This window comes from Diospyros lotus, chromosome 5, assembly GCF_014633365.1.
Source record: "Diospyros lotus cultivar Yz01 chromosome 5, ASM1463336v1, whole genome shotgun sequence".
Classification (NCBI taxonomy): domain Eukaryota; kingdom Viridiplantae; phylum Streptophyta; class Magnoliopsida; order Ericales; family Ebenaceae; genus Diospyros; species Diospyros lotus.
This window is the reverse complement of record NC_068342.1, coordinates 5321413-5340074: the sequence shown is the minus strand read 5'-3', so window position 1 is coordinate 5340074 and position 18662 is coordinate 5321413. Positions and strand designations below refer to the sequence as shown.

The 18662-nt window shown below is 35.6% G+C and overlaps 2 protein-coding genes across 2 annotated transcripts; both read left to right on the top strand.

Annotated features, from left to right (window-relative positions):
- The first annotated feature begins 6577 nt into the window (after positions 1-6577).
- On the top strand, positions 6578-7239 carry LOC127801243 (uncharacterized). Its single transcript, XM_052336179.1, has one exon. The coding sequence runs from the start codon at positions 6773-6775 to the stop codon at positions 7154-7156; it is 384 nt and encodes a 127-aa protein (XP_052192139.1). The 5' UTR covers positions 6578-6772; the 3' UTR covers positions 7157-7239.
- Positions 7240-10044: 2805 nt separating this feature from the next.
- Positions 10045-18471, top strand: LOC127801977 (peptidyl-prolyl cis-trans isomerase CYP22). Its single transcript, XM_052337564.1, has 7 exons — positions 10045-10368; positions 12674-12697; positions 13595-13682; positions 15704-15796; positions 17053-17085; positions 17535-17591; positions 18084-18471. Exons 1-7 carry the CDS (start codon positions 10217-10219, stop codon positions 18192-18194), a joined length of 558 nt encoding a protein of 185 aa, XP_052193524.1. The 5' UTR covers positions 10045-10216; the 3' UTR covers positions 18195-18471.
- Positions 18472-18662: the final 191 nt, after the last annotated feature.

Here is an 18662-nt window from a genome sequence, read left to right as displayed (position 1 = left end):
TTAATAGATCATGCTTGAGTATGGTACAATGGTTTGCCTGAGGGCTTCATATCCACTTTTGAAACAACTGAGGCTTAAATTCATTGAAGTGTTTGTCATCAACAATCAAAGGAAAAAAGATGTAACTTATCTTCTCAGTATCAAACAAAGCAATAAATAGACCATTCAACGGTATGTGAACAGGTTTCACAATACAACTCTAGAAATATCAGACCTGCAAGTCATAATAGCAATGACAACCAAGCTTCAAGGAACTAAATCCACCTCTATACAAGAATCTTTAGTCTTAAACCAGTCAACTATCTTGATGAACTTGTTTGCTTAGGCTAACAAGTATATTTTATTGGTTGAAGTAATGTAAAGAGTTGAAAGAAACGAAGATATAGATAAGAAAATAAAAGAAAAAGACTACGATGGAGAGATAAGCCAAGTGAAAGAGAAGGCCAGAAGACATGGTAATACTTTTTGACTCCAATTTACAAAATATACTCTGCTCACATAGTCACACTCCAATATTCTAGTAGTCGTCGAATGAATAGGCCTTGTTAAATTCCCCAATAATGTTGACAAGCCTGTGTGGAGAAAAATGGACACATTCTGTTAATTCCACATTATTGAATGCTACTCCGCTAACAAATGCCAAGACTTAAAGAATCAGATAAATGCACTAATCAGGGACGGTGAACTGATAGAATTTGTGGATGTCAGAGCTCATGAGGAAAAACATATTGATTGCCATGGAGGTTAAGGTCATCGTTCAAGGCGATGGTAGCAATAAAGGAACAAAAAGTTCTTTTGACATATTCAATAAACATGTTCCATCGCTTGAAGGCCAAAAGCTCGCAAAAGAATTCAAAATCCATATGCCCGCCCCAAGAAGGTATCATGGACATGATTAAATTTATACATATCATTTAATGATACATGAATAAAATAACTCTAAAATAACTTTCATTTTGTGGTAGTTCCCTTTTATGTATTTCATTATCTAGGACAATTAAAGCATTAAAAGGGGGGCTGAAACTTTAGTGGACAAATGAAACCTAGTATCGAAGCATAAGATATGCAAGAATGATTTAAGGCTCATCAATTAAAGCCTACTATTAATGTGTGGAATACATGGGAACGATTTAGGACTCATTATCTAAAAACTGAAGCGCGAAGGCGCGAGAACAATTAAAAAAACAAAGCGCAAAGGCACAAGAACAGTCCAAAAATTGAAGTGCAGAGGTGTGAGAACGATCCAAAAATCAAATCGCGAATGAGTGAGAACAAACCAAAAACACCCATGCATTTGCTTGAGAACGGTTTAAAAACCCAAGCACTAAATCATGATAACCGTTTAAAAATCAAAGCGAAAAACTTGATATGGTACATAACTGAATTCACTTAAATCATAACATAAGAATCAATGCTATAGTATATCTTCAAATACAAAATACATGGAGACTTATCTTTCAAATATAATAACTGAATACCTCAGATATAATCAAATGATACCTCAATAATATTAAACAATATTACATGATCGGTTCCTCAAAACATCACTCAAATACATAACACTCTAATAATCAAGAGAGTATAAGATTAAAAAATATATCCGTCTCTTCATGATGAAGCAAAATACTAGAACCACATACTGAATTCATCAAACACGTCACCACGTGCCGTCACATCTCAATCATTTCCATGTCTAAGCTACAATTCCTATCTAGAACGTTTGAATGTTCTAGGGGCATAACCCAATTAGAAGATGAATCTTCTAGTGATGGTTTAAAAATATATACATGAATGCATGATGCAAATACATGAACAACATATGCCTTAGTGTAATTTTTTTGGCCCACTAGCCCAGCATGGAACCCTAGGCAGAATCCTGACCAGTTTTCAAGATAATCCTAATGTTGTTCCATCAATTTCCCTTGAGAAATTACTGTCACACTATCAGGACGACATCTCATCCCGACACAAGTATTGATATGCCAATAATATCATGCCGAATAAAATATCATAACCATCGATGTAACAATATATGTACATATATGACAAGATGTACATAAAATACATATAACTTAGCCATGTTCATGACTATTATGGTCAACATAGGCAAAATATAACATGCATAAGTTTTTGAAAAAAATCACTCATCTCTTTGCACCAAGTCTAGATCACCTTGAAAAACGCGTATCGTCTCAATTTTTGTGCTCGTCCTCGATTCCTATGCATGACCTTGATTCTCGTGCTATTTCCTGAACCTCGAGACTAAGTGTCCCCTAGAGATCATTTTTAATCAAAAATATCAATATCTACAATTTCTTCTTATTTTCTCTATTTCCTCCTATTTTCCTCTCTAATATTTCAAAATAAATAGCTCCTTAAATATTTTCTCCAATATTCTTTCATAACAATTCATAAATAATATTCTAATAGAGAGGAAATTCCAAAACTTACCCTGATGTTTCGAATGCACGCATATCGAGGCTATTTTGGTGCGAAAAACCATGAAACCCAAAAGACAAACACCAATTTTTTTTTGCACAATCCACCTCATCTTATTTTTCTTGATTTTTTGCAAATTTTTCTAGCCAGAGACGCGCCCTCACGCACCCTTTTATGTCCTCTACGCATCTCTACTTAAAGGGTTGGATGACGCGTGCACTGCACGTGCTGACCTTCTTTCTCGGCTAACTCACTGGCAATTCCAAACAACTTCTGAATTTTGGCTATTTCTCATTCGTTTGAACTCCGTTTTGCCTCCCATTTGAACCTACGCCTTCCTCTCTTCATCCTTTACAGGATTATAGCTTCAAATACCTCGATCAGAGCCATTTTCTGACTAGTTTATCTCATTTTTCGACAAATCTTATTTTTTCGATGAAACTTTGTATCTCCCTAAGATCTCAATGAAAATTGCTCAAAAATTTCAAAAACGATCATCTGGATATGGGGAACAAAAGTCCTTTATCCATTTCCCTCAATTTTTCCTCACTCATGGATTTGAGAGACTAATTTTCTACACAATTTGACCATCTCTCAAACCCACTATTTATAGGCAACCCTGAGCCTTGCAACGCTCATGGCTGGTCAATCCAACCTCTTTGGGGCTTCTACTTGCCCCAGATTTGTCCAAAAATACCATTATTTGACCACCAAACATGAATTCAACGCATCAAAATTTTGGCCAAAAAATGGCTAGAAATCACACAAAATTGGCCACTATTGTGGCCAATGTCGGCCTAGGCCCAACCTAAAAGCATCATCGACCACTTTCCTTGAGCCTCCCGTGGTCAAAAGTGGCGGTCGATGGCTAGCAAGGTGGCGGTCTTCTCATTGCAAGGTTTTGTAAAATTGTATTTTAACCCTAATTTCCTTCAAATTTTCACTTTGGTCCTTTTCTTGAAGCCCCTGAGCTTCTTAATAGTGCCATTACGACCCATAAGCTCTATACTTTCCATTTCATCCCAAAAAATTCAGGAATAACGTCATTTCTTCATCTCTCAAACATAATTAAGAAATTATACTTAGGCCCGAATGTATATTTTGACCATAAACCATTTTGTTTCTTCTCAAAACCACTGAATTGTTGTTCTGCATACTAAATATGAACCTCATTGGGGTTTCATTGATTTTTCGAAAATATCCTACGATAATTCAGTTCTTCAGCTCGAATCACGGCTGTATTGAAAACTGTTTATAATCCGATTTCTTTTGATTCCATAAATCTTGCCTCGAAATGTTGGTCAATACTATATCATTTTCATTAGACATCTTAGCTCCAGGGCACTTCCTGCAATCGATTCAATAATTCATATCTGTGAGAAATTACGCTCCTCAAAGTTTCTTTTATTTTTTCTCTGAGATAAATTACTCTTGAGTCTTTTAGAAATTCTCGGGTATTACAATTATTCTTCTCAAGAGACTCAAATGAAAAAAATGTGGAGCAATTAGTGTGTGATGAAAAAAATACCAAAAAATAAATAAATTAATAAATAATAAAATATGGTCAACCCAGATTAACTAGGTTAACCCAATGGCAATAGGTCAAAGAAGAGCAAGCCAGCCATGATAGGTGGTCACAGCAAGTCGCAAGCTTGTGATGACAAGTACTCATGGGCTAACAAAAATGGTTGTGGGGTGCCTTTATGGGCCAACCATGGTGGTCATAGTGGGCTCTTGCGGAAGGCAACCCTCTACCTTAGTAGGGTCGTCGTGAACCGACCGTAACCTAATAAGTAACCTTATTCTAGGGGAGGCTTCACTGCCAAAATATTTCTTCGAGTACAGGAATGGGTCCTACACAATGCACAAATTAGGATAATTTTGATATCCAAAATCTCTTTGAGAAATATAAACATTATTTGTAAGATGTATATAAACCTCATCTATGAGAATCCTAATTCTGAAGTTCCTATGATTATTTCATATTTCTCTATAAATAGGCAGATATTTATTTTATAAAATATATATATATTTTTTATAGAATTTTCAACATTCATACCGTATGACTTAAGTATTGAAATATTTAGGTAGGAATCTCAACGTACTCTAATTGTTTTCTTGTAACTAGACAATAATATTTTCGATCAAATAAATTCGTTGTTGTATTTTAAGAACAACAAATACAAATGTTGTCTCCCAAGTCTTAATCACAATTCAATTGCAATTCATCAAATACCATCATTTTTTCTTTTTTTATCAACAGTCATTATCATTAAATTAAATATTAGATAACTCACAAAAAGGCATTTTAAAAAATTCATACACAATTTTACTTGCCTTAGCGAATACTCTTTAAGAGTTGATCGATGACTATTTAATTAATGATTAAAAAATGTCATAAATTGGGAATAATCACATTTTTGTGTGGAGCATATTGCCCCGCCCATGCATGGTTATCTTAAATTTCGGAAGCATCTCGAGCATTTCCCGTTACCTAAACCTGCACGCAATCAAACACAATTATTTGAAAGTGACAGGCCATCCTGGTTACGGATCACGCACCTGTCTCGAAGCATGTGCGATATGCATTGGTTGGAAGACTTCTTTTAGCCTTATATGAAATTTAAAATATTTGAAAATGTTATTTATTTTAGTCTTATATATATATATAGAGAGAGAGAGAGAGAGTACCCGTGTCCTTTGTAGGTACTAGGATAGAAACTTCGTTTTACAAATTATATGTTTCGGACTTTTGTTGTTACCACTCAAAATCACAAAATACTAAAGTATAAGTTAAAATCTAAATAGAAGTCAACAGAAACAACAAACCCAAATGGCAGACTTTATCCTTCATAATCACTCTTAAGACTCTAATAAAAGAAAAATGATTATGTTAACTAACTAATTGAATCAACTCTAATGATTAATGAACTCTTAACTTAATTAAAAAAGCAATTATTTGATTCATTACCAAAGAATCATTCAAATGCCCAGAAAAGAAGGTTTATACATATATATATATGTTTATCTATTAATAATACATATATGTATACATTTGAAATTAAGGTCGTAATTCATACACATGTTTGCTGAATGCTGACCCAGAAAAACATCACGCGATGACTCCAAAGTTATCAAGGACATGACAGCCCTCTCACCAACTTATGGGCCCTTATCTGTTTAGAGTGGCGTATCATTTTACGTTACCAAACTGCTGACATAAGGAAGCTTATCTTTTGCTTGGCTGCTTGCGTCACAAGATTTGTCTCTTACTTGAGAAATATTAATTCCACCTTTAGTACGAACATTGTGTGTCACCAGAGGAAGCCTGAAGCGTCACTGTGAATCTGTGACATAAATGATTTTCATTTTGTTTTCAAATTTTAACTAAAGAATCATATCTGAGGATCAAACTAATTAGATAAAATATTGCAAACAAAAACAATTGCTTAACCCCCAAGTTAGCTCGGCTGATCGTGGCCATAACATTACGGGTTAAGATGCGTAACTCAATTTAATTTGAATTTGCGTGAGATGTCTAAGCAATTGAATTCCACTAACATTAGTTTAAATTTGAATTTTGAATAACTAAGTCTATGAACTGACTCAGATTGATGCACAGTTGTTGACTATGAATTCATTATTATTTGGATTTCCAAATGCTACGTGTAAAGTTGTTACGTTCACATTTTAAATTAGACTACAAATCATGAATTAACTTACCATGCATTATAACCACTTGTAATTATAACAGCAATCTCATTTACTACCAGTGCTTAAACATTACGCATACACATAATATGTCATGTCACGAGGCATGCAGTAATTGTGGCAAATAAACTATGGCCACTATAACTGCGATGCTAATTAAATAAAATAAAACCTTGATAAAGATGATTTTGCCGACAAAAGATCAAAACCCCAAAAGCTAAAAATATCCCTTATCTGATTAGTTTTCTCCCCAAAAGTCATCGTAGGCGGCGGCACGTGACTAATACCATCCTTCTAGCTTTAGCATTGAACCAACCAGCCGAGTTCACGATCATAGCACGAGATTACGGGTCATCCAAGTCTTTTTACCGAACCTTCTAAGGCTCCGCATTTCTTCCCGCTGCCTTCGTCTATCCCATCTAAACTTGGTTCCGTCAGCAACTTTCCACCACACCTCCTTCCAGGAAGCAACCTTAAAACTGCCCCAAAGTCTCCCGCCGCCCCTTATTTAACAGCCCCCCTGTTTGCCCTGCTTTTCCACAACACGGATCGATCGGCCAGCGCTACTCAGTTTCAAATCGATCGAGCTGCGATTTCGATCAATTTCCTTATTTTCTGTAACATGGACGCTCTCGGAGTTCGTCGAAAGCAGAACGCGAGAAATGGCAAGAAAAAGAGGCAGGGAGTTAAGGTCGTGTACATATCGAGTCCGGTGAAGGTGCAGACGAGCGCCTCGAGGTTCAGAGCTCTGGTGCAGGAGCTCACCGGCAGAGACTCCGACGCGGCGCGGCTCGTCGAGGCGAGTGGCGTTTGCTATTCGGAGACGGTTCTCGATGGAAGAGGATTTAAGGCGGTGAGCGGTTCGTCTCAGGCGGTGGAGGCTAATCTGGAGTCGCCGACGAGCTCTGATTCTCGCGTGGAAGAGTGCTTCTTTGATTTTCTTGATCCGTGCATGTCGTTTGAGGTTTCGGAGATGGATTTTTTGGGAGACTATCCCTCACTGTAAATTGGAGATCTTATGTATGTTCTAGTTTAGACTAGATATTTTTAACGAATGAATATAAATAAATATATATATTATTTATAGCATATATGATGATTTTATTGCTTGGTTTGTTTATTGCGATGGAAGAGGAATCTTATGTTGCTCCCGTCTTAACAATATAATTCTTTGCTTGATGCGGGCAAAATCAGATAGGGAGACATGGCTTCCACCCCCTCCTTGCATGCTCGTCTCGGAGACTTGGGCAAGAACAAGATGGAAGTTGGAGTTGCCCTGGGCCACCTCTCTCTCTCTCTCTCTCTCTCTCTCTCTCCCTAGTTTCTTCTTTTAGAGTTTTGTTAGTTTTTTATCATGGGTTTATTTGAATTTAATTATTACTAAATTCTTTTTATAAATTAACATATTATTGTTACAGTATAATGTGACATTAAACTTATTTCATTACTCAGTAGTCATTTATAATTGGCTAATCTGAAAAAAAAAAAAAAAACAACAACAGAACAATAAAAAATATAAAAAAAAGGGCATATCCAGCGGCTTCCAGAGCAATTTTCTGCTTCCACAAACGGACCAAATTTCCTTGGTCTTTTGACATAAGGAATAAGATTGTTTGGTAGGCAAAGATATGTCATCTACATTCATTATCCTACTCAAATCTCATGGGATTTGGGAGTACTTGTTGTAAAGAACAAGCCAACAAGAGAAGAGGGTGGCGGCCAACAGCAAAGGGGGGCGTCGATGGCGGGGCTGGGCCGAGAAGGGGGTAGCGGGTCACGGGGGAGGGAGGGGCATCGACAGTGGGGCTGGGCCGAGAGGGGAGGGGGCGACGACGGCGACGATGGGATTGGCCGCGAGATGGGGTTCCGGCGAACGACGGAGGTGGGAGGCAAGGGGTCGCGGGGAGAGAGGAGAAAAGAAAATAAAAATTAAAAAAAAAAATCTGTAAGAGTCCCAAAACATCTAGCATTATCCAAATAATATACGCAGAATATGCTTATAAACAGATTTTATTGACCTATCTGTTATATATTTATATATTGTCAAGGAACCAAAATTTAAAAATTATTCACGTGACGTGGCCAATTAGTTAGAAAAAATATATTTTATGTGCATATACACATATATAAATAAAATAAATATATTATACACCGATGAGATTGTCATATTATGGTATTTTATCAATGCTATATATATTTTTTATGATTTAAATATATATATATACATCAAATATAATTATCGTGACTCGTTATTTACGATTATACTTGATCGTCATTATACACTTTAATCTACCATGAAACACAATGATGCTATGTTGCCCATTGACGAGCAACATATCATTTGCCCGCCAATAAAGAGACGTGGCCCCATGCACGTGGGGGCCCACGTCTTCTCACTGGCGAGTAAATGTTATGTTGCCCACCAGTGAGCAACATAACATTCCTGTCATATGAGCAATATAATATTCTTGTCATGAAACAATTATAGAGAGACATTACATTATAAAGTTGAAATTAAAGTATATTGTTGAAAAAATAAAAATTTTGTTTCAAAATTAAAATAAATACAAATTTTAGTATACCATTGAAGAAATTGAAATTTGCTATAAAATTATAAAAAAGTCAATGTTCAACAAATTTTTTTTTTAAAGACAAAATAGACTTTATGGACACTTTCTATCAAATTTAAAAAATTACAAAGACTTTCCAAAACTTGTATCAGTAAATATCCTTATTATTGGAATAATCACATTTGTGTGGCTCTTTTGATTCTTGCGCAGGACAATAATTGAAATCACAACCTACCTAATTGATACTGATATATTTTTCATCTAATCACTCGACTTATATACTGAGACAATAAATATCCTTATTATTAAATAATGATTAGTTAGCCTTTATTTTTTAATTGCCATATCATTCAATCTAAGTATATACATATTTTTTCTTTATATGTCCCTTACTTTTCATTTATTTATTTTTATCATTTATTTCAATTATCTTTTTTTTTAAATAACAAAGCAACAACAATATATATACATATATATATATTTTTTTCACCAATGTCATCAATGTGTGTTATTTAGGGTGTGTGTTATTCCCTTGATCTCTATTTTTATCAATATATCAGAGAGTTAAAGTTTAATTTACCCAAACTACTTGAATCGAATTTATCGATTTCGTTTAATTTTTTTTTTTGTATTGATTTGATTTAGTTAATTTTATTTTATTTTTCAAAAATTTGGTTTTTTGGTTAGAATAATCGAACTTTCCGAACTAATTAAACTTTAAAGTGATATTGTTTTGATATTTACAAAATAATATCGTTTTATTCGATGTTGTGTATTTTATATCGGTTACTTGATTTTCTTTAATTTTTTTGCATTTATTCAGTTTTATAGGTTAGATTCAATTTATACAATTTGAGTTTGGTTTTTTCGATTATCGGTTAGTTAGATCTTTTGGGTTAATCGATCAATTTAATTTAATTAATTAGTGAGTTTTGGTTGGTTTGATAACTGAACCAACTGGTTGTACATCAACTAACCTACTGAGTCATTCAATTGCATAATATTGGATTCCTAAATTCAAATATATTTAAATTTGAGTTTTATTCATATTTATCTCACTTTCAAACTTAAATAAACATAAATTTAAATTAATTATCCTTGATAATGAGTCGAGTTTTATAAATAAATCCCAACAATAGTTAAGGTTTGATGGTTTGATCTATCATGGGAACATCATTGGTGGTTTTTATTTTTTTTTAAATTTTGATAGAGAAAGAGAGAAAAATAAATAAGGGAGAAAATTTGAAGGGTGAAATAGTTAATTTATTTTAATATATAATGAGAGGGGAGATCTCTCGAATTTTCCAAACTAGAGGGTCACTCCTAAAATTAGCGGGCTCAGAAGGCATTTTTATCAGACTGATTTGCTCGGGGACTAAGGGGGCAGGAGTGGTGAAGACTGTGGAAGGGAAGCCGCCGGAGGCGTGGCAGTGTCGCTTACGAAGCAACCGGTGAAAAAGGGGCAAAGGCTCTTTTATTGTTTCTGTTCTGAATCAATGGCGTCTGAAGGAGTGGAGTGGCACCAGAGGCCCGCGAACCCCAAGAATCCAGTAGTATTCTTTGACATAACCATCGGTACTATTCCCGCTGGCCGCATCAAGATGGAGCTCTTCGCCGATATTGCCCCCCAAACCGCCGAGAACTTTAGGTCTCTCTCTCTCTCTCTCTCTCTCCATCCTCTTCTAGTTCTGCAATCCACCACGCAAGAATTGATTCGTAAGGGTCTGAGTTTCTGCGGAGAATATAATTCATTAGATTTTTTTGCTTAGGCTGAAGCTTGTAATACTCGATCAATTAATGCTGGAAATTGCAGGTTTCTTAACCGAAGTGTCTTGGTTAGATCCTTTTTACTTTATTGCAGACCCATCCGCTCATAAAGGAAGAGTGGAGTTTGGTGTCATTTTTTAACCGAAGTGTCTCATTAATCTCTTTTCTTCTTGCGAGAAATTTATGCTTCTTAATTGTTAAACCTCAAAGACTGCTGGAAGTGTTTAAGGTCTGTCACCTGTCAAGATCTTCTTGCTTGTATCAATTATTGGAACTTTCAACTTATTGGGTGTTCCCATTAGGGTTTGTCTTGCTACTTAAACATCTAGCGTGGCTTTTTGTTCATTAACTTAATTAAACCCTAGGGTGAGTGGGGGGTAAGCTTTACGATCATAACTCAATTAAGTTGAGATGGCTATATGGTCCTGCCACCTTTACAGAATGAGCTTTGAGTCGAGCCCTGTGCTCCGCTCGTTTACTAAATAAACTTGCTCAGAATAGGTTGGGGCTGGTGTTGCTCATGGAAGGGAAACTTGTTACTTGCTTTCCAGACCACGGTATGCAGAGTGAGGGTGGGGGTCTTTTTCTTTTCTTTTTGGATTTGTAAGCATATGCCATCAAGAGAAGTAACAGGGTAACACAAGCATAATACATCGAGGAACTTTTTTCTTTTTGGTTACACACATTCATGTTACTTTGTTTAAGTCTTACCATTACAACACTCTAGCTCTTTGTGTGTGTGATTAACCCTATTAAACAACAAATCAAGTGAACTTCTAACTCCGAGTTATTATGATTCTCTATACTTATTGAGCATCTGAACTTTAAATTTAATGTTGTTATGAAAAAAAAAAAAAAAACGTTGTAACATTTGTTTATAATTTATATCACATTATTGTTACCTTTTTATATTTTATTTGGTTGGAATTATATGCATATCTAAAAGTGCAAGTACTTGATATAATTAATTTAGTAGACATTAGCATGATGGAGTTGAATTTACCTTCTAATTTTGACTTGTAACTTTTATGTAGAAAAAGGTCATCTCCAAAAATGCCCAATGACTTAATTCTAAGGTTGCGTAAAAATTTACGTAATAGTAAAATGGTATGCTCAATTATTTAACCAAAATGGTCCGTCAAAAGAAATTTTGATCCTTGGGTAGCAGAATTATTTTGAACAACTTTAGATGAATGTGATATATTCTTTTAAGAATGGTAGCAGATCATCTTACAATTAAATGTGGACATCGTTTATATTCATCATGAATATTGCCTTCTGTTGGTTTGGTATTCAAAACACTAATTCCAGTTTGAAGGAGAATGCTGTTGATGAGCTTCTTGCCTCAACTAATGTTTTTTTTCATCTTTAATAAATGACCAATTAAACTACTATGAAACCCTACACTCCTGAAACTGTAAGATAAATCAGTGCAAGGATTTAACTTGTGCCACATTTGATTAATGCAACAGCTCTCCAAATTAAAAGGTGCAGCTTTGCTTCTTCACAGGAATCCCCGTTGGCTACTTGGATTAGCGTGATTCCAACACTACTTATGATCATCACAAGCCTTAATTCCATTAGTGGGGCTGGCTACATGAATTCTAGTCTTTAGTGTTCTTTAGAATTCATGTTGAAAGATTCAATGATTTTTATGCCGGTTGTACCTATCTAACACTACTAAGTTATGAAATATGCCACTTGTGTGCTTCTCTGTGTGTGTGTGTGTGTTTTGGTACTGCATCTGCACTATGCAAATACAAGTTTGGCATGGAAGTTGCTGCACCTATGATTATTGGGGACCACAGTCTCCTTCCTGCTGGCATATTCCAATTTTCTGTACTTGCATTCACCTGTATGCCTGAATCTAATACCCGTAATATAAGTTATTGTAGCATCCTAAACTTCTTCTTTTTTTTTTTTTTATAAATATATATGTATATGTAGATAAATTTCAATGATGCATATCTGCTAGTTTCACATCCTAAACTTCTTTAGATATCAAGAAAAATATATCTGAGAATGATGCATATCTGTTAGATTTTAGACATTTATATGCTTTATTCTGTTACTTGATATATTTACATTTTGGTTCTTGATCTTTTCTTACAATTGTAGTAATGAAGGTTACAATAGTTGAAACCTTGTTTAACTATTTTTTTTTTTTTTCTTTATGTATTTGGCAGGCAGTTCTGCACAGGCGAGTACAGGTTGGTTCATATTTGAATTGAGTTTTGGCCTTTTATATGTAGATGGTTTTTGTTATATTAATTTTCATTTTAATTTCTAATATGACCTGGAATTCATTTGAGCATGAAACGCGAACAACTCCCCATACTGTTAAGGATAGAAACCCGGTGTTGTTTTTTTCCCCGTTCTTTTCTTAATTTCCTAATGGGTCTCATTTTGTCAATGCATTCAGCTGTATAAAATAGTTATATGGGAAAGGGAAATATGGCGCAAGACTTAAAAGAGTATGGTAAGGTGAACTGGTTTGCAGTTTCAGGTTTCAATGAATAAGTAAAAAAAAGTTGAAGTAAGGGGAATTGATTAGAATTATAAAAATATGTAAAAAAAAGTTGATAAAATATATTTGGACACTTACAGGGGATTAAAAGTAAATCTTTGAAAATTTCAGAAACCTTAAAGAATTTTCTACCAAGTTTGGCAGGAGTTAATAAATATAAATGGGATAGTTGGCCACTTCATTCCACATTTCCTTGAACTCTGGACAGTCTTATAGAACCTTAACGCTATATGGTTTCATGAAGGTCTCTGCTTAATTTGTAGATCACCCTGACTCCTATGCTTGGCATCAAACATTATGCTTCTCATCATGGTGGTCTACTAAGGAGAATCTGTTGAATAGTGTCTGTTACCTCAGTAGGGTCTATACCTTTTTCAAGTGTTTCTTCTCTTCCATTCATGTATTGAAGTGGTCATGTAGTTTAACTTTGTTGTACCAATAATGAAGGTGTCTTAAGCTTCATGTTTATGATTTTGTATAAGAACTACTGGCTAGTGCCACATTTTAATATAATCTTGAATTTATTTTCTCCAAGAATTTTTCATTGCTCATGAATCATGTACTGGATTGACATTGGCAGAAAGGCAGGATTACCTGTTGGTTACAAGGGATGCCAGTTCCATAGGGTCATCAAGGATTTCATGATTCAAGCTGGTGATTTTGTGAAGGTTGTTCTCTTTCTTCTCAAAATAGAAAACTTCACTCGTTTAAGATGCATTGTTGGTGGAGTTGTTAACAACAGTAGACCATTTATCCTCTCTTGTGTGCAATTCTGAGCTGGACTTCTTTCATATGACTTTGTAAAACCTAATATTATTTTGGGAAAAAGCAGGAAGGAGTGTTATATGAATCAATTTGTTCTATGTGAAAATAACATTAAAAGAAGACTTCCTTAAAGGACATTGACCTTGTATGAAGAGAAGAAGATGGATATATGTAGCTTAAGTATCTAGAGTGAAAAGAAAAAGAAGACCACCCAAAACTGCACACAAGAAGAGGAAAAAAATCCTAATAGACAATAATGGTACTTTTTAAGCAATTAGTCAAAATTTCTGTGTAAAGTTTATATATTTCTTCATTCCATATGATCCATATCATATAAAAAGAAATGTCTACCCAAGCTCATTTTGAGCATATATTGTGCAATCCATTGTCATGATCCCAAGGATTCCAAGGATAAATTAGTAAATATAGTAGTAGTTAGCCTACTTGCATTGCACAATAATTGTAATTCTCTTTTCCTTTTTTGGTTATAGGGCTTTGTCCTTATCTATAGGCAGTTATGCTTCTAGTGTACTGCACATGGGTGCATGTGGGAGGCTGTTAGGCTATATATAAGCCACAGCTGAGGATGGGAAGGATTATGTTTGAATTGATAAATGAATGCTCTGATTTCTCTCTCTGGAATTCTCTCTCAATCTCCTTCCCGTTTCCCTCTACTCTCTCTAATCTCTCCCTTTCTCTTTTCAGATCTGCAACTCTCCCTCATTTCTATCCATTATCTTCCCCCCAATTCTGTCCAATTTCCCTTCCAATCATTCTGTTCTTGATCCTAAACCCCCTCGGATTCTTCCGATCTCCAATCCTAACCCTTGGCTAAACCCTCGGAACATGACATCCATCTGGGAGTACAAGAATCTAACATTAGACTAGTATGCTGCTGCACACCAAAGGTTAGACAAGTAAGGTGTTGCACCTCCTGAGCCACTAGGTAGAGTAGATGGCCAATAATATCTCTGCTCTTATTGTATACAACCAACCCAGCTTGCCTCTGCCTTCTTAGGTTTTCAGATGTTAGAGCAGAAACTGTTAAAGCTGTCAAAACACGGAACACCAACCTTGAGGAGCACTGTATCTCCACATAAATTTTGAAGGGAAGGTGAAACTTCTCTAATGACAAAGAGCACCGTATAAGGAGCTTTGGTTTACTTTCTCTTTTAGTTGTTTGGTGGTCATGATGCATGCTGCATGCCATACAATGTTGTCAAGGAACCAATTCCTGCTCAAGAGATTCTATTTAAATTATGAGCAGACAATGTTTGCTAAGGAAGGGGAAACTCACCCCCGCACAACATCCTTATCTCTAGCCGACAACCCAAATACCCATGGAGTGACATCCTATGGCATATAGACTACCAAAGCTAGAATTTCACCCTTAGATTGATACTTAGATTGGTATGAGCCAGATTGTGGAAAACATCCCACCCTCGCATGTTGGTCTTCCATAAACTAACAGCATAGGGAGCTCTACCCATGGTATAACCTCCCCAACCATGTGAACACTTACACCATACCTTGGCCATGTACCTAGCCTCTTGGAAGCAAATTGCCACCTCCACTTGTCTAGAAGGGCCTCATTAAAAAGTCCCAACTTCCTAACATTTAGTCCTCTGCTAGAAACTGGTTAAGTCCAATGTAGGTAAAGTCTCTTGGCCACGGCTAAGTTGACACTAACCATCCATTCCCCATCTACAATCACCAATGTCTCGAAATTATCCTTGGCCCAAGGGAGCTGCAATGTAGTTAGTCTGAGTTTTTTTGTTACCTAATGACACTACAATTTGATGGTTTCATCTTAAACTTTCATCTCATTCCTGAGTTATTTTAATCTGAGTGTAGACTCCCACCTGCCTTTTCTGTTACTGAATGGCCCTCATTTCAATTGACAGTTTATCTTGTTGTTTTGTAGGGTGATGGCAGTGGGTGTGTATCTATATATGGAAGTAAGCTTGAGGACGAAAATTTTATTGCCAAGCACACTGGTCCTGGTTTATTGTCCATGGTAAACTTTTTTATCTTCATGAAATTCCTGTCAATATGTTTAGGTTTGGTTGCTTTTTGTTTGCTTTGAGTATATTTTTAGAAAAGCTCGACATCCATTGTTGGTACTATTTTTTAACAATTTTAGGCTTTTAGGACAAGTGGTAGGTAACATGGTATCATAACTTTGATTCTCAGAGGTCCTGAATTCATGCATTTGTTCCACACCATTCATGTCTGTCGTGCATGCTCTTTTTCTGTGTTTCTGAACCTGAGGGTTTGTTTGTACACATGCAATCCCAGGTTTTGCATGTGAGGGAGTGTGTTAGAAAATTTGTTATTACCTCTTTTTTTTGGGGGGGTTAAAAATTAAGCTTTTAGGAGAAGTGGTAACGCGGCAGACATCTTCGATGAATTTAGAATTTGGTGGTGGATAATTGTGCTGCTTGAATAGCAGAATGTTGTAAACTCAAGTAACCTTTCCCCCAACTACAGTGATCAATCATGTCTTATGACGTGGATAATTATGCTGTAAACTTTTCCCCCACCTAGTCCATTCTTATGAGGTTGATAATTATGCTGCTTGAATAGCAGAATGCTGTAAACTCAAGTAACCTTTTCACCAACTACATTGTTCAACCATGTTGATCCTCCAACCAAAGAAAAATGGAAATGGAATGTTGTCTCGTGCATTTCTACTTTTTATTTTTGCTAGCTGTTTTTTTTTTTATACGTGTTTGTGGTTGTTAAACTGTTAACACCATCTCATTTAAAAGTTCAAGTTATTAAATAAAGAGTTAATTTTATCTTTTATATTATTATTTTTACTCTCAACATGCCCTCTCGCGTGTGGCCAAACTTCATTGTGCAATTGGTCTAAACACATGCAACAATTTGAATATTAGATTATATTTGAGGTTTGAACTCAGGAATTTGCTTGCTCGTGAATTTTTAACTGCTATCTCATCTAAAAGCTTAGCAATTCAACAAATAATGTCTCTTTTGTTTGAATTAATCAAACACTTCGTCAACAATTCAACAACACTAATCAGACACTTGGCAACAATTTTTGGAGAACCAAATAATGTCTCTCTTGTTTGAATTAATCAAACACTTTGTCAACAATTCAACAACACCAATTAGACACTTGGCAACAATTTTTGGAGAACCAAATAATGTCTCTCTTGTTTGAATTAATGCCCAACCTTGTGTTAATTGTTAAGATATTGAGGTCCTACTTTTAGTTCTACTGTCTAATAATCTGTCTTATTTTGCCAGGCAAATAGTGGACCAAATACTAATGGATGCCAGGTAAAAGAACCTATGGCGATCTTCAATTTAAGAAGTCTGCATTTTTAATTTTAATTTTTTATGAATACAATGAATTCCACCCCTCCCCTCGTGGAAATCACCAATTCCTTGACTCATGTTGTTTTGATGGAGTGTCACAACCTTTTTCATATGAGGAGTCTTATTTAATTATATTATTGTTTTTTTTTTTTCTATTGTGTGGCACTTGTCCCTTAGTTTTTCCTTTTTGGGTGGTGGCAAGTGGGGAGGGTTGTGCAGTTCTGATTACAGTAAGCCGTAGCTAATTTTCGTTTACCTTGGGAAAAATTGAACCACTTATAAAAATTACAAAGTGATTTCTTCTACTGTCATTAACTTCATGGTGATTGACCATTTGACGAAGTGATTTCTTTAAGATATCTTGATGAGATTTTGTTGAATGCTGAGATAGTGATCCTCCCTGTTTGCAGTTTTTCATCACTTGTGCGAAGTGTGACTGGCTTGACAATAAGCATGTTGTCTTCGGGGTATGTTTCTTCTTTTTGCCTTTGTGGATTATGTTTGCTGATGACCCCTATAGACGGTTGCAATCTATTTGCATTGGCATTACCCAGTAATTTACACTGGGTCATGGCATTGGACTTCCACCTACATGGAAAATATAATCAGGCACTATCATACCAAAGCCCATAAACGCAAAAAGCTTTAAGCGGGATCCTGACAGTTATTCTTTTGACATGATACAGTTGATTAATTTATTTGCTTATGAATAAATCTATATAACATATGCATATCCCATTTTCAGTTGGGTTTGTTTTACTTAAATGTCTGTTTTGAGTCTAACAGAGTTGGAATGGTGTTCCTTGTCACTATTGATCATTTTCATGATCAAGGCAACTAATATTTTCAACTCGCTTATTCTTTTTGCCTGCTTTGCTTTCTTGGAAAAAAAAAAAAAAAACTTTGCTGCATCTAATATATATATATATAAAATCTTTGGATCTCAATGTTTAATGCAGAGAGTACTGGGGGATGGACTTTTAGTTGTCAGGAAGATTGAAAATGTGGCTACGGGACCAAACCAGCGGCCTAAATTGGCATGTGTTATTGCTGAATGTGGGGAAATGTAGAGATGACCGTTGTTGCTGGACCTGCAAATTCCAAAGATGAATTCTGAAAGCTGATTTCACATTTTAGTGACCTGCACAAGTTACTGGAAATGCTGTAGATGTTAGATGACATTCTGCTTACTTTTTGTGCATAACAGAACTGATTTGATCTGATTTAAAATGATGTGGTTCCTGGAATTGGTATTCTGTAGTGGAGTTTTCTATTTGATAAGGTGCATGATTAAACATTTTGAAGAGTGATCCTTGATGAATCAAATCTCTGAAAGGTTTTCTATCCTCCTTATGTCCTCTCATATTCTTTTTTGACAAATTCAGGTTCTTTCTGATTGCAGTAAGGAGGGTGGTTGCTGTATCCTACTTGGGGCTGCAGCTGAGCCAAGCCCTGAAAGGCTAAAACTTGTTTAGAATTTTGCAGGTTTAGGTTTGGGTCGAACAAACATTATTTTGAAATGAGACACAAACAGTGCA

Coding starts and splice junctions, on each gene's coding strand:
- LOC127801243 (XM_052336179.1), top strand. CDS start 6,773: ATGGACGCTCTCGGAGTTCGTCGAAAGCAGAACGCGAGAAATGGCAAG.
- LOC127801977 (XM_052337564.1), top strand. CDS start 10,217: ATGGCGTCTGAAGGAGTGGAGTGGCACCAGAGGCCCGCGAACCCCAAG. Junction 13,683..15,703: donor AAGCTGGTGATTTTGTGAAG/GTTGTTCTCTTT, acceptor GTTGTTTTGTAG/GGTGATGGCAGTGGGTGTGT. Junction 17,592..18,083: donor ATAAGCATGTTGTCTTCGGG/GTATGTTTCTTC, acceptor TGTTTAATGCAG/AGAGTACTGGGGGATGGACT.